Below are 13830 nucleotides of genomic sequence, written 5' to 3' on the forward strand. Positions count from 1 at the left end.
CAGCTCCCATGGGTGCCTGGCTGCGTATTTGTGAGAGCACTCCGCCGAACCAGAGCCAGCTGCTTACCTCCACCTCACGCAAGTGGGGATGTAATAAATCCCCTCGTGCCGTAATTCCTGAGAACTAGGAGGAAATGCTGACCCGAGACCTAGGAACTGGTAGCCACAGGCAGATCATCTGGCTGCCTTCTGGGAGATGAGCTACGCAGAACTATTTCTATGAACTACTGCTAGGTAATCGCAGCGTTTTCAACAGCTTAGCACCTGGCAGACCCAGTGTGGACCTCCACATCCTCATCCTTTCTGCTCACCAGTGCTGCTCCTCCTCAATCCCAGCTCTCAACTGCAGCCTCAGCTCAGTTTGGGGCCATTTCCTTTAATACAGTGACAGCTATCGCCAACTTCCAATTTCGTAGTAGCAATAATAGAAAATTAGCACCGGATTAGCTTCCCTTGTTCAGTTTCCCCGGTGTCCCCAGCTTTCAGAGCAAGGTGAGGTTCGATGCACAGTTGTGACCAACCTTTCAGGAGGAGGAAGATAATCACGCGCCACCTGGGTTACAGCAGAGTTCCATTTACTTTGCAGCACGTTTTATGCTGGTCGGTAGCTATTAAAGGGAGAGGGAGCTGCCAGCGGAGGAGCGTGCAGCAATCACCTCCCCAGCACCTTCGACCCCCCCACACCAAGAACAGCCGCCTCGTGCGTTGCCTGGGGCCGTTCTCCCCAGCAGCCCCCTCCCCACCTCTCAGGGTAACGTGCCCAAAGCCACAGACAGCTTTCAGGAATGATTATTTGATATTACATCATCTTTGCTGCACAAGCTTCAGGCCACTTGTCAACACACCGAACCTTTTCCTCCTACATAGTCAGGGAGAACTGCCTGCTCGCGTCCCGCCGCCTGCCGTGAATCTGTCTCCATACTGATCCAGAACCAGTGAGGGTTCAAGTGAATAGAATCCTCAGGCAAAGGAATATGAAGGAAACTCCTTATTTTTTTTTTAATAGGAATAACTCTCTGCCTTAAAATCCGCTGCCCCGTCCCTCCCTAAAATAGCTTTCAGCCTGTGACCACTGATCCAGAACCAGCGAGGGTTCAAGTAAATAGGATCCTCAGGCAAAGGAATATGCAGGAAACTCCTTATTTTCTTTTTAAATAGGGAAAACTCTCTGCCTTAAAATCAGCTGCCCCGTCCCCCCCTAAAATAGCTTTCAGCCTGTGACAACCAGCGCCTAATTTTTTCAAGCCACCCGCAAAGGACAGCACACCCAGACAGGCCTAAGTATCCTCATGTGCAGCACGACAGCCAGAAACAGAGATCCTTAAGGCATGAGACAAAGATGAGAAAGTAAGAAAACAGCTCGTAAGGTTAAGTCACCTCCGCTGCAAAGCACCTCCTGGCTGGCATGACTGCACTCGACCCGGGAAGCTGGGATCTCCACGCTCCCAACAGTCCTCTTCCTCCAGAAATAAAGCAGGCTCACCTTTCAAGAAGCAAGGGGGAAGTCCCAAAATCAGCAGGATTACCAGCTAAAGCAGAGATCCAGTTTAGGAAGAGGCCCGTTATCTGAACAGTTTCATCCATCGATAGATCTCTCGCTCAGGTTTCGCACAGCCGAGACCACATGGCACCCCTGCGCTCACTCCGCAGCAAGCAGAAAGCGGTATTTAGCTTCAACTGGGAGTTAATCCTATCTGCAGTGGTATCACACACTATTCTCTTCAACAGTCAGACACAACAAAACGCAGCCCCCATTTCTAAGGAGTCAGTTACAAGTTTTTTAAGAAGCAGATGGAACATACTAAGCCCCGAAACGTAACGGCGAAAGGACCAGAACGAAGCTTGGCTGGTGATTCAGGAACCAAGCCTGGAGACCAGGGTTATCCTTCCCCCACTCCCCCCGCTTTTGTGTTCTAAATTTAAGGACAAAGTACCAAAATGAGTCCTGACAATTCCTCCAGTGACAGGCAAATATCACATTCCTTTGCCTAGAGCACGAGTTCTCGGAGAAATTAAAGCCCCCCTGAACTGGCATCAGCAGACTCCTCCAGCTAATGCGCTGGTTTCGTCAGCACAGACCTTAAACCATTCATTGCAAGGGGAAATAAAACCCAAAAAAAGCCAGCAGCACAAAATAATTTGCTTAACATTAGTTACCACAGGCATTTTTATTACGTGGAAGCATTAACATTTATCAGAATACTGGGTCAGGGAACAGCAAAAGGGAGAATAAGTTAAAAAAAATAGTAAAAAGCAGCCTGGCTGGGAACTAATGTTTAGAAAAGTTAACCAGCACCAGAGGAGAGGCTTCCTGAAACACCAGTGTTGCAGCATTAAGGCTGCCGACAGGAGGGCGTGAGGAACCCCGGCAGGCTCCAGCCTTCGGTGCTGTACAACAGTCAACACGCCGAGGAAAACAGGCATCCCTTGTTGGCGTTACTGCTCCACTGCCCCCTCCTCCACAGCCTGACTTCCCCGAAAACATCTTACTATGGCTTCTCAGACCTGGCGACGGTCAAGGACAACTCTTCCCGTAAAAAGGTGCACACCGCGCCGAAGTTTCTTTGCACAGATCAGTTGCAGACTGCGCCCAACTCCCAAAGTCCCAAGGATCACGTTTTCAGCTTTTCCTCCTGATCATTTCTTGCTGTTAAGCCTTAACAATCCGGTTCAGGGATTCCCCGATACACTGGGCATCGCAGCGTGTTGCGGAAGCATTCCCCACGGATGTGCCGTGCTCTGTATCCCCTCCCGAGGCACCTGCACCCGGCTGAGGGAAATCCAAGCAGTCCAACAGACCAGTTGCATCTTCGTTTGCAAACGAGGAAGGTTTAATTGACAAGTAGTGGTAAATAAATAAAACGACAGTACATTGTTCATCCCCAACTCCCACACTTCTAGTGGTCACAGTCTGAAAAACCTTAGCTGACAAAAATTCAAAAGAATAATAGGAATATACATAAAACCAGCTGTCTTAGACAGCATTTTTATTAAAACTGGATAAACAGAGACATAGCAGCTTTTACAAGAACAAATTTTTCAGACAAAGCATCAAGTTGTAAGCCAACTATCTGAAAAAGAGGCTTTGAAACGTGGTCTTCCACAGCACTTCTTGCCCATTGGTCAAGAGGGAAGAGCATGGCTGTACTGTTATTATCCAAGAGACAGGAACCAAGCTAAACGTCAAGCCCTTTTTCTGAACAGTTGGTCACATCAAGCACCACCCGCCATAGCAGCATTGGGAGCACTCTTCGGTGTTCTTTTAGGTGGCTGGCGTACTTGACCCATTACTTAAAAATATTTTAACTTTCAATAAAAATATTTCAAATAGAGAAAAAAAAATTCTTCTGTCATAAAACAAAAAAAATAAGGTTTCTTTTTCAGATTCCATAAAAGCTTATAAACTTCACTGGCAGCATTTCCATAAAGGAGCAGGAGTTAAAACCAGCAGAACAGGCACTTCAGCAAAACTGTCAACAGTTTCTCTAGTCACATGGGCTGCTGTCCAGAAGACTGTTTCTTGCTACTTTGTGGTGGTGTAAGGACACCGGTGGGGAAAGGTGAAGTCCTACTTTGCTCAGCCAACATGGCTTGTTTTGCTTGAGCTTTGTCCTGAAAGCACAGGAAAAGGAGGGGAAAAGAGATCAAATCTTTCCTTTGGTACCTCTGTGCAACAGATCAATATAATTCAGTGTTTTCTAACTGACAGACCCCTGCCTACCTGTTTCTAACCTAACAGCACCCGACCAGAGTCTTGCAGTACACCATCGCTAGTGCATACAAACCCCAGGAGTCACTATGAAAACCTTGGGAATCTGATGATTCAGCATTACGGTATTTGTTTCTTCAAGAAAGAAAAATTCAAAAGCAACTGAAGAGGAAGAGCTTTAACTTCTACTACAATTAAATAACCTAAATAGAAAGAAAACAACCACCCAATAGCTCAGATTAACCTTGTCGGATAAGGATTTTGATGATCTGCAATTTTCTCATGCTAAAACCTACTCTTGGTCTAACTCGTGTCACCCACCAGTCCCACAACAGCAGTCTCAGGTGATCAGTCTATTTTCTCTTTTCCACCAGAAAAGTTCATGTCACCAGTATTGCCTATAGAGAAAGGTCTAACACACAACATTTGAAGTATCCCAAAGGGTAGAAATACGCTTCAATTTCTAGGGCTATTATTTGCTGTTTGAAATGAGCAGCTTAAGTCAAAATTCCCTGTTTAAACTAAACACTGAACAAGTCAGTCCCAAGACAAGTCTTTGTCCCAAAAATTTTGGAACTGGAGTACAACCTTATGCCTTTTATCATCTGAATACACTCAGTCTCAGTCTAGAAAACACTTCACTTGACTGTACATTCTAACCAAAGAAGAAACCAGAGTTCAGAAATTTTACAGCCAGATATGGCCTCCATTATGCACATACATACCAGCAAATCCAAGCTTTTGATGTGTGTCTGTATATTGTGAAAGTCTTCAGGAGCTATACCTCTAAAGTGTTTAAGTTTGGAGCTTCCTACTTCCCTTATAGCCATGGCAAATGGAACCATCCATTTCACACATCCCTCTATCTGGCACCATTCATAACCTGGAAGACAAGACATACGCTTATCTGCCTGAAGACCCAATGTTTGTAAACACATTAGGCTTTGTTTATAAATGCCAATACCTGAAACCTTCTGCATCAGCTCAAATGAGGAGAAATGATACAAAGCAGAAGCTGCAAGCACTCCGTATGTATATTCCAAGCAGCCAATATCCAGCACACAGAGATCCAAGAGCTACAAAACAACAGATGTTTAAGAAGTCTATCACAAGAACACATTTTTTCCAGGTGAAATAGCATTAAGGAAAAAAAAAAAAATCAGTCTTACCTCTGCTATTTGAACAAATATCTGCTGTGGATATTGTGTCAGCAATACCTCATACTGCACATTTAAATACACAACTTGCAGGTAGGTGTTTAGCCACGACACAGGTGTCAGCGGATTCAAGTTCCAGTTAAGAGCCTGGAAGAGCAGACATGCACAAGACTTCAGTGTTAACACCGAGTTCCTTACTTAAACCAGGCAACGTTATGTACTCCAGGTCAGAAGCTCTAATTCCAGTTCATCAAGGCATCTTTGAAACACAAATCTAATCCTCTCCTCTACCTCCTCCTGCTGATTAGGGTGGCAGAACAACTCATTTTGTCAATACACACATACTGGTGGATGCTTTAAATCACTTGTTACCTAGAGAACACCTTTCCAATTCAAAAGGGAAACTGTGCCTCACAGAAGCACTTAAGACTAACCAAGGCTCTCTCCTTTTAGTCTGATTGTGCTATACATTTAGTTTTGAAAAACTAAAGTAGAACTAACTCCACTTTTAATTCCACTAATTCCATATTACCTTCATAATGATCATTTCCATACTGATGATTTCATTTTCTGTGCAAGCTCCATCTGTAACATAGGCAAACTGGTGCAACTTTGGTGGATAAATTTCCTGAAAGATAGGAGGTAAACTATTAATTTGTGGAACAGGTAGCAACTAGTCTCATGGGCTGAAATAAAAAAGAAAAAAAGAGCCCCCTACCACTACCGCAGCATTTCAAAACAGAGGGAAAGAACCAACCCCACATCCTAACTCAGGGTGTTCTATTTTGCTTTAATATCCAGATTTCATGTTCAACCTTCCTGCTAATACATAGCCTTCACTTTTGATCAGTACAACATGCATTGTTTGGCTACAGCACTGCCGAGAGTATCATAGTTTACATCAAATTTTTTTTTAGGCACTCTAAAGGAAACACCTTTTATCCCTTGCTTGAGAAGAACAGATTGGAAAATAATAGTCCCCTTAAAAGACAAGCAGTAAGAATTTAAGAAGCACTGTTCTGATAGTTCAGTTTGATCCCATGAATAAAGAACAGCCCAGACTATCATCAGGTACTCCACTGACAACAGAATTCCAACAAGTGGTCTCTGTATACAGCAGCCAGCCATAAACTCATTCAGCAACTACAATTAAAACTTAGTCTAACACTGAAAAAAGACTACCCTTTTAAGATTAGAAAGGTATACTGTGATGCTAGCTAGTCTTAATTTTAGCCACTTCTAAAATATAGAACAAATTTTGAAAAGAGAAGAAGGATCTTTTTTCACCTCTCCCAGCTGAAGAGTCACAGCAGCAAACTCCATAAAGCCTGCCAAAATCCGCCTAGTGTACGGTGAGTGTGCTGTCTGTCCATTCACATCCCTATGTTTCTGGAGATACCTACCTCAATCTTTGCTGCTATGAATAAAGAAGAGACACCAATAAGCTGCAATACTGCTTTTGGAACGTTCTGTTGGGTCGCCATAAACCGATCGAAGAAATCTTGTGCTAAATAAAAAGTTTCCCGATGAAGCTTGTAGACTTCGCAAACCTGGAGAGACATCAGAGATTGCAAAGGTCAGTAACAGTGTTATGAAGTCAAAACCAGATGCTACGGATGTATTAAAAAAAAAAAAAAGAAGCAAGAGCTAAACATAAAATTCATCTTGGCTTTCTGCTTCACTGCTGTTGTGAAGTGATGTTAACTAAGAGCAGGAATTAAACAGTTTCCTTTGACACAAGATGACTGTCACTACAGTAACTTCCCCTCCCCACCCACCCCAAAAGAAAAAAAAAAAAAGATCAGAGTGAAAACCCTGAAAGCACATTTTCTAACCCTGTCAGAACATCAGTTCCTCATTTTTGCAAAGATGCATCATCCCAACACCTCAGACCAGAAAATCCTTACAAACACTTCAGAATTAAGAACAAGGACTATGCCACCAAGTCATCCAAAGAGCAAAAAAAGACTGGCAGACGGACGGAAGAGTGGCGGTACATTCGGCACAGGAGGTTGCGAGATGCGTCCGGTCTCGAAGCCACCACACCTTCCTTTTTACAGTGACTTCCACAGTCATTTGTGGAGCTTTCATCTGCAGTGTCACCTAAAAAGCCTGCATCGTGGAGCTTTAGGGACACAGTGATTATTATCCATTATCAATCTAAATGAATCCCAGAATATATTGTCAGTGTGTGCACCATCGACTCAACCCATTCTGGTTTTTTCAAGTTTGGTGCCATTAATTGACCAACTTTCAGACAAAGAGAAATGTCTAGTGCTAAATGGGTTATGAGAAGATCATGAAACGTACTCATGACAGTCATACACTTCAACAGCAGCACATTTGAAATACAAGCACAGAAAAGCTTACCTCCATCAGCCAGTCTAGAAGGACTGTTCTCATTCTAGGTTGCAGGAGAGGGTGCCTTTGCATGTAAAATTTATCCCTCACATACATCTCATCTTTCTTTATCATGTTTTTCCATACGTCATCTCTGTTCGCCCAGCTAAGACAGAGCAACAGTTTCAGTCTCGAATCATAAGACAAAAGGAAGGCAGACAAGCAGCAGCCAAATGACACACTCACCCCAGAACTGGTAATGGTGAAGGTCTAGTTGGAGCACTTAGATGCATAAAGTGGGAGTAATCAACACCAACTGGATCATCATCTTTATCAGGAGTAGGAATTAGCATATAGGCATTTTTGTAAACATTGTTCCAGGCTGGCTGTTAAATAAAACACAAGATTGTACACGGTGATTTTTTAAATAATCCTTTTAGCTGTGAATAGAAGACAATTTATTGGCAAGAAGCTATGGCAGAACCTAGGAATACCTCTTTAAACTGCACAGAATCGTTGAGATGGGCAGGGACCTCTGCAGGTCATTCTGTCAACACCTCCACCTCCCTCCCCACCAGTAAGGGCCACCTAGAGCCACTGGCCCAGGAACATGTCTGGATGGCTGTTGAGCATCTCTAGGGATGGAGACTCCACAACCTCCCTGGACAACCTGTGCCACTGCTTGGTCACCCTCACGCTGAAAACAGTGTTTGCTCCCGTGCTTCCGTCTGAGTCCATCTCCTCATGTCCCATTGCTGGGCATCACCGGAACGAGTGATGCTCCATCTTCTTTACATCCTCCCTTCAGGTATTTACACACACTGACACGATCTTCCTGAGCCTTCTTTTCTTCAGGCTAAACAGCCCCAGGTTCCTCCCCCTATAGGAGAGATGCTCTGGTCCCTTAATCATCTCCAGAGTCTCCTGTTGTTATGTTACATTTTGTTTTAACCAAAATTATTTTGTGTGAAAGCAAGATGCTTGCCTTCAGGTAAAGAATAAGCAGATAAAACCCAATTTGTGATTATAATTATACAAATACAAGGTCAGGATTTCCAGTAAGGAATATGTAGATGCAACGCCTGAAGTCACGGTACCATGCAGAGCAACCTTGACAATGAACACAGCAAAACAGTAGTTTACAGAATTTTTCTTACTCGCTCATCTTGCAGTGCTAAGATGAAAAAAACCAAGGCACTTAGGATCCAGTTGTTTTCAGAACAAAGCAAGTACATGTCAACCAACCCCCACTGAAGTATTAAGTTGACCATTTCATATAGAGAATTTTGCCAAGGTCTGCAAACCTTGCAGGCCTGGCATTTCACCTGTCATATCCTTTTACTTTTATCTGGACCAAAACTTAAGTTTAGGTTTACTTTTCTCCTGGCTAACTCTGTTAAACAAGATCTTGATGTACGCTTCACACAGTTCCCTGGGAAAACACTGCTGGTTTTACTACGCAGTACAACACAAAGCCAGCCCCATGCCATCATGTCTCAGCAAATTAAAATTTGGCATTTTTGCCTAACAGTCAAGTCAGCCATCTTGCTGCCCACTGACTGTTCTCTACAGCACTAAAAGGACAGGACTCCCTAACAAGATAAAGTATCTTTACCTTAAAAATCACAGATTCCTTATGCACTGAAAGTTTGAATAGAAGTGTCACATCAGCATTGCTTTAAGTTAGCTTTTGTCCTCCCTCAAAACTAGACTTCAGTCACAACTTCGTCCTCCAAACCGCACCGCAAGCCCAGCTGCCAACAGCCTTTGGAGAAGCGTTGCCTTTTCAGGTAATCAGCAAACCAACAGAAAAGCAGATCGTACAATATCTATTAAAAGGTGCCTACTACACCAGCAGCTTCTGAAGGACCAGGGCCCTGCTCCACAGAGTTCTCACCCAAAGCAGATACCCCGCATACTACGTGGCAGCAACGACAAGTGATTCAGGAGATTTCACTACCCCCAATCTTCTACAAGGAAACACAAATCAAGGGTCAGGGGCCTCTTTGGTGTTTTGAGAAATGAAAACGAAGTTTTTGACTAGAAAATGTCACTCACCAAGACTGGGGAAAAGATGCAAGCAACAGAAAAGCATATAGCTTAGCCAGAGGCAAGGAGGAGACAAATGCATCGGGCCCTCCAAAGCAAGAAGCTATTGGGAAGGGAGACAGAGGTCTGAATTAGTGTAAATGAGGGAACACCCTGGCCCTGGCATGGATTTTGTTGAGGGAATGAGCATATTAATCAAACTCTTGAGTCTTTAAAGCAGATTTAGCAAGACATTCAACCAAAACTAAGAAACAACATCAAGAAACTGCACTACATCACGCTAACTGTAAGGAAATAGGAGCCACCACTGAAAAAGAAACAGCTGAAGGTGGACAGAGTGTGAGGAAACCATGAGGAGCTTCCTTCGGGCTTGCAGAGCCAACCCAAAAGCAGGAAGCTGCCAAAAAGCGACAGATGTTACAGAGAATCTGTGCAGCCGAATGGAGGAAAATCCTACAGTCCTGGGCTTACTTCTGAGGCTAACAGGAGTAAAAATGAGGGAGGAAAACTGCCTCTTGAAATCTGTATGGCGCCCAGCGAGAGATCTTTGTGTCAGCCACAGAAACATTCCAGATACAGGAACAATTGATCAGAGGCAGAGCTGTATCTCAGACCTGAGGACTAGATACAGACTGGAGGAGTTGAACGGAGGACATGAGAAGGCTCATTAGGAGACAGAGCACCAAGGGCAGGAGGTAGGTGACCAAGTCAGTCCATCACAGCAGTCGAGCCCAAACAGCTCCAAAGAAAACCCAGGAGTTCAAAGGTCAGGGGTTTTTTGAAGCTCAGATGTTCCCAGACCTCAGTTTTCTGCAGCATGTCGTGATTCGCTGATAGATCAAATATGGATTTAAACGGATCTCTTGGACATCCTTCAGGCACCTAGGCCAGACACAAAATGGAGAAGGTAGTGACCATTGGCGAAGCAGCCACACCCAAGAATACAAGCTGCAGAGACACTCATGCGCCTCAGCGTGAGCTGGGAGCCACCAGAACAAGCTTCCAGAGGCAGGGTGAGGAGGGCAGCAGGAAAGCAGAGGAAGGTGACCCAGAACTGCAATTGAACAGCAAGGTCAGAAGATTTTCAGCATGGAAATCTGAGGAACAGGAGGAGGCTAGGCCTGCTCTCACCCTAAAAAGCAGGGCCTCATAGCAGAGACATTGCTGTCACCTACTAGACTTCTGCCTTAGTCTGCCCATCAAAAATGCTAAGACCTACAAGTCTAGCCATTTTTCACTCACAGGATGCATTAGTTTGAAGTGTAGGCAAAAGAAGACTTTTGCCAAGAGAAAGGGATCCCAGAATTAATAAATAGGAGAGAGAAGAGCAACTCACATTATTAAGCTGTTCCAATTCTTTCCAAATCACACAGGAGCTTTTACTGCTTTTAATTTTCTAGAGTCTGAATATTGTCCTGCCCCAGATTTGGGCCAAATCAAGCTCCCAATCTGGACACAGATTACATTTTTATCTGTTTGCCTGAAGACTTGCAAGTTTGTTGGTGGGGGGTTTTTTGGATGGTGTTTTTGTTTTTTGTGGGGTTTTTTTTTTTTTAATTAGACCTTCCAAAGATAACCTAGGCTAGTTAAAGAAACTTTCTGGAGGATATTTTCAAACCAGTCAGGTGGAACATTTTGACAGCAGTAAGACCGGATCCTGGAAAAATGTCTAGTGAGAAACTGATCACTATTTTTTCCTGAGGGTTTACAGCATCTTCTTTTCACCTGAAAACATGAGTTAGTTTCATCTAAAGAAACTTCTAGACTTAGCTCTCCACTCTAGATGGAGTTAGCCATGTAATTTCTACCACAATTGCATGGCTGACTCTGGTTAGATGGATGTTGTTTTACACGGAACCTCAGAAGTGCAGCCATCCACAGAAAGCAGCCAGAATTAATATGAGAATTGCTAGCAGAATTACAGCAGTGCCAGTTCTCCAAAATCAAGCACAGAATTTATGCAATATTCTGCTGTCACAAACCTGATGATATAGCCACCCTTTCATCACATAAAGGGTAACGGCATCCTAATTAAGAACTCAGGCCTTATGTTCAACAGAAGCAAACTAATGAATGGACTATGAAGACGCCGTAAAGTGGGATGTGACTATGATATTTTGCCTCATGTATAAACTAGTGTCAGTAAACAATTTATTTAATGTAGAAGTCATGCGGTATAGGCTGCAGTGGATTTATAGCTACTTGCATTTTAGAACTGTGCCTCAACAGAGTAACTATCATACTGGCTATCACACAAGCCTGCTATACTGCTGCTGGAACCGTAAACATATTCTCATTAGTGGCCCATGGCAATTTATATCAGAGAATAGCTTGTGTCACACCATCCACTGAAGAGCTGCTGCTGTGCAGCCAAATGTCAGCTTTTTTTAAACAGATCTGTAACAATCTGGCTACTTTGTCACAACAAAAAACCTCCTCTATGTAGGAATGGATACACAGGTACCCATTTTATTTATTGTTTACAGAATCAAAGGGCCAAATCCCACCAGTATCCTAAGCTTAACTTGAAAAAATTCCTAAGTAAATATTTTGGATGCCTACTACCTAAATTATCTAAATTTTAATTTACCTATCGTTCCTGCAGTAACAATGAATGGCTACCAGGCCAGGAACACAAACAAGAATACAAGTTGGAAGTCTTTATCTACTTTCAAAGTTGAAGGTCAATGTACACAAAATGTTTTTCAACTTTCTTTCCACTGTCTTTCTGGAAGAAGGCAAAATTGGTTTCCTGTTGAGGGATTTTTAACAATACCTTATTATTATGCAATAAACATGCATAAGCAGTCCTTGCTCCGCTCAAACAGAATGAATCTTTTGGTGAAGGAGAGAGCTGTGGTGAAGGACAGGCAGCTCTTCCTTGTCAGAAGTGAGAAATTAGTTTAATATACTGCGCAAAAGAAAGCAGAAGGGAAGGAGAGATCCCCTCATTAAATGCTCACCATTTGAGCCCTGCTTAATACGTTGACTGATAACTAGTATACGCAGTTGCAACAAGCAGAGGCCATTCCAAACAATGATGCCCATCTGTTATGGTAGCACTTTAGTCTTAGAACTTCCAGCTGCCACTTCTGGTTAGATGTGCCACATTATGCATAGCCTTGCGTACCAAATGAGTACGGTCTGTACTCCCTGATCGTGACTTTTGCAGCTGAAGTATCACCCTGCATGTGCATTAACAGGCTGAAGCCCGAGTGGCAGCGACCATGCGAGTATGTATGTGCTTGCAAGGAAAAAAAAAGGGAATAAGCTTACTTCAGAAAACAGGCTACTCAGTTTTATTTAGAGTGAGCATCTCAACGTACGAAAGCATCGTGCTTCCAATACCATATACCAGCAGGGTGTCCAATGTAGATACCGATATAATTTTGGGTTCAAGGATTATTGAAAGGGCACTAAGGGAGCTAGATGACACTACTAAAGTTAGTTTTGACTTCGTAACTCAGATGAGAAAACTGGCAATGGTCACTACTAACCTCCACTGCAGGCCTGATTTCCACAGGTAAGTGACAGAAATTATCCCCTTACTCTGCAGAGAAGTGAGGCCTACTTTACTACCATGTTAGCATCTAGTATAAACATCAAAGTTCTGATCAGGAACTCCATACTTTCCGTCAGTTTGATAATGACCCTTGTCAGTGCAAATGGAGCTGATGGTGGAAGGAATGGGGGATCTTTCCTCTCTCTCAGCCGATACTGACATAAAGACACGACTGCAGAGAGAAGCGACTCAAGAGATGACTCTGTTTGTATGCGTAACTGTCTCGTGCTTTGGCCCACGGAGTACAGCATATAAGCTGTACTGTCGCAACTCTAGAGAAGTCAATGCAGAGACCTTCTATGTAGGCCTAACTGCATTTTGTAAGGTGCACCCGTGCAATCCCAGGACACTTGGATACTGAAATATTAACAAAATGTTTTATATCACAGGCCTCATCTCTTGCAAAGACTCCAAGCAACCTGTGTGAACGGAAGTGTTTTGTACTCTTCACCAACCAGAGTTGATAGTCCCCCTTGCCCACTGCTATCCAGCACATGGCAGGGGTGTATGTGTTGCACCATGTTTGTAATAACAGTAAGGTACTGCAAAATAATAGGATTTAGTAAGACTACAGGATTATGAACTAAAGGCAAATTGGTTACCTGGTTTTCATATTGCCTCTTCCTAGTCATCTCCATTTTAGCAAGTTCTTCATCAGGATCATGTAAGAACTACAAAAAACAACGTATAGTTTTAGGAGTATAAACCGTGGGACAAGCAACCTCTGGCCACTGATAGGCCTCCAGTCCCTCACGATCACCACCCAGCTGCAGACCACCCACCCAACACCCAGAAAACCACACGGCCCCCCACCACCCACCAAAAGGAGGCGAGGGCCCAGAGGCCAAGGCCGGCGGCAGGGCAAGCTGCAGGCACCGGTGACCCGCCAGACCAGGCCGGACCGGGCCAGGCCAGGCCAGGCCCGCACTCACCGTGGCCACATCAGCTTTCCTCTTGCGGGCTCGCATGGTGAACTCCACTCCCCCGTTCCCCTTGGCGGGAGCCTTCTCCTC

At 43.9% G+C, this 13830-nt stretch overlaps 1 protein-coding gene across 1 annotated transcript; it reads right to left on the reverse strand.

Moving 5' to 3' along the window:
- Positions 1-3104: 3104 nt before the first annotated feature.
- Positions 3105-13824, reverse strand: CCNE1 (cyclin E1). The gene is made up of 10 exons (XM_010154695.1): positions 13750-13824; positions 13420-13488; positions 7453-7592; positions 7237-7372; positions 6270-6416; positions 5399-5494; positions 4879-5013; positions 4674-4785; positions 4435-4592; positions 3105-3612 (listed from the first exon to the last, which is right to left on the reverse strand). Exons 1-10 carry the CDS (start codon positions 13783-13785, stop codon positions 3490-3492), a joined length of 1152 nt encoding a protein of 383 aa, XP_010152997.1. The 5' UTR covers positions 13786-13824; the 3' UTR covers positions 3105-3489.
- Positions 13825-13830: the final 6 nt, after the last annotated feature.

This window comes from Eurypyga helias, unplaced genomic scaffold (genome assembly GCF_000690775.1).
Source record: "Eurypyga helias isolate BGI_N326 unplaced genomic scaffold, ASM69077v1 scaffold3797, whole genome shotgun sequence".
NCBI classification, from domain to species: Eukaryota; Metazoa; Chordata; class Aves; order Eurypygiformes; family Eurypygidae; genus Eurypyga; species Eurypyga helias.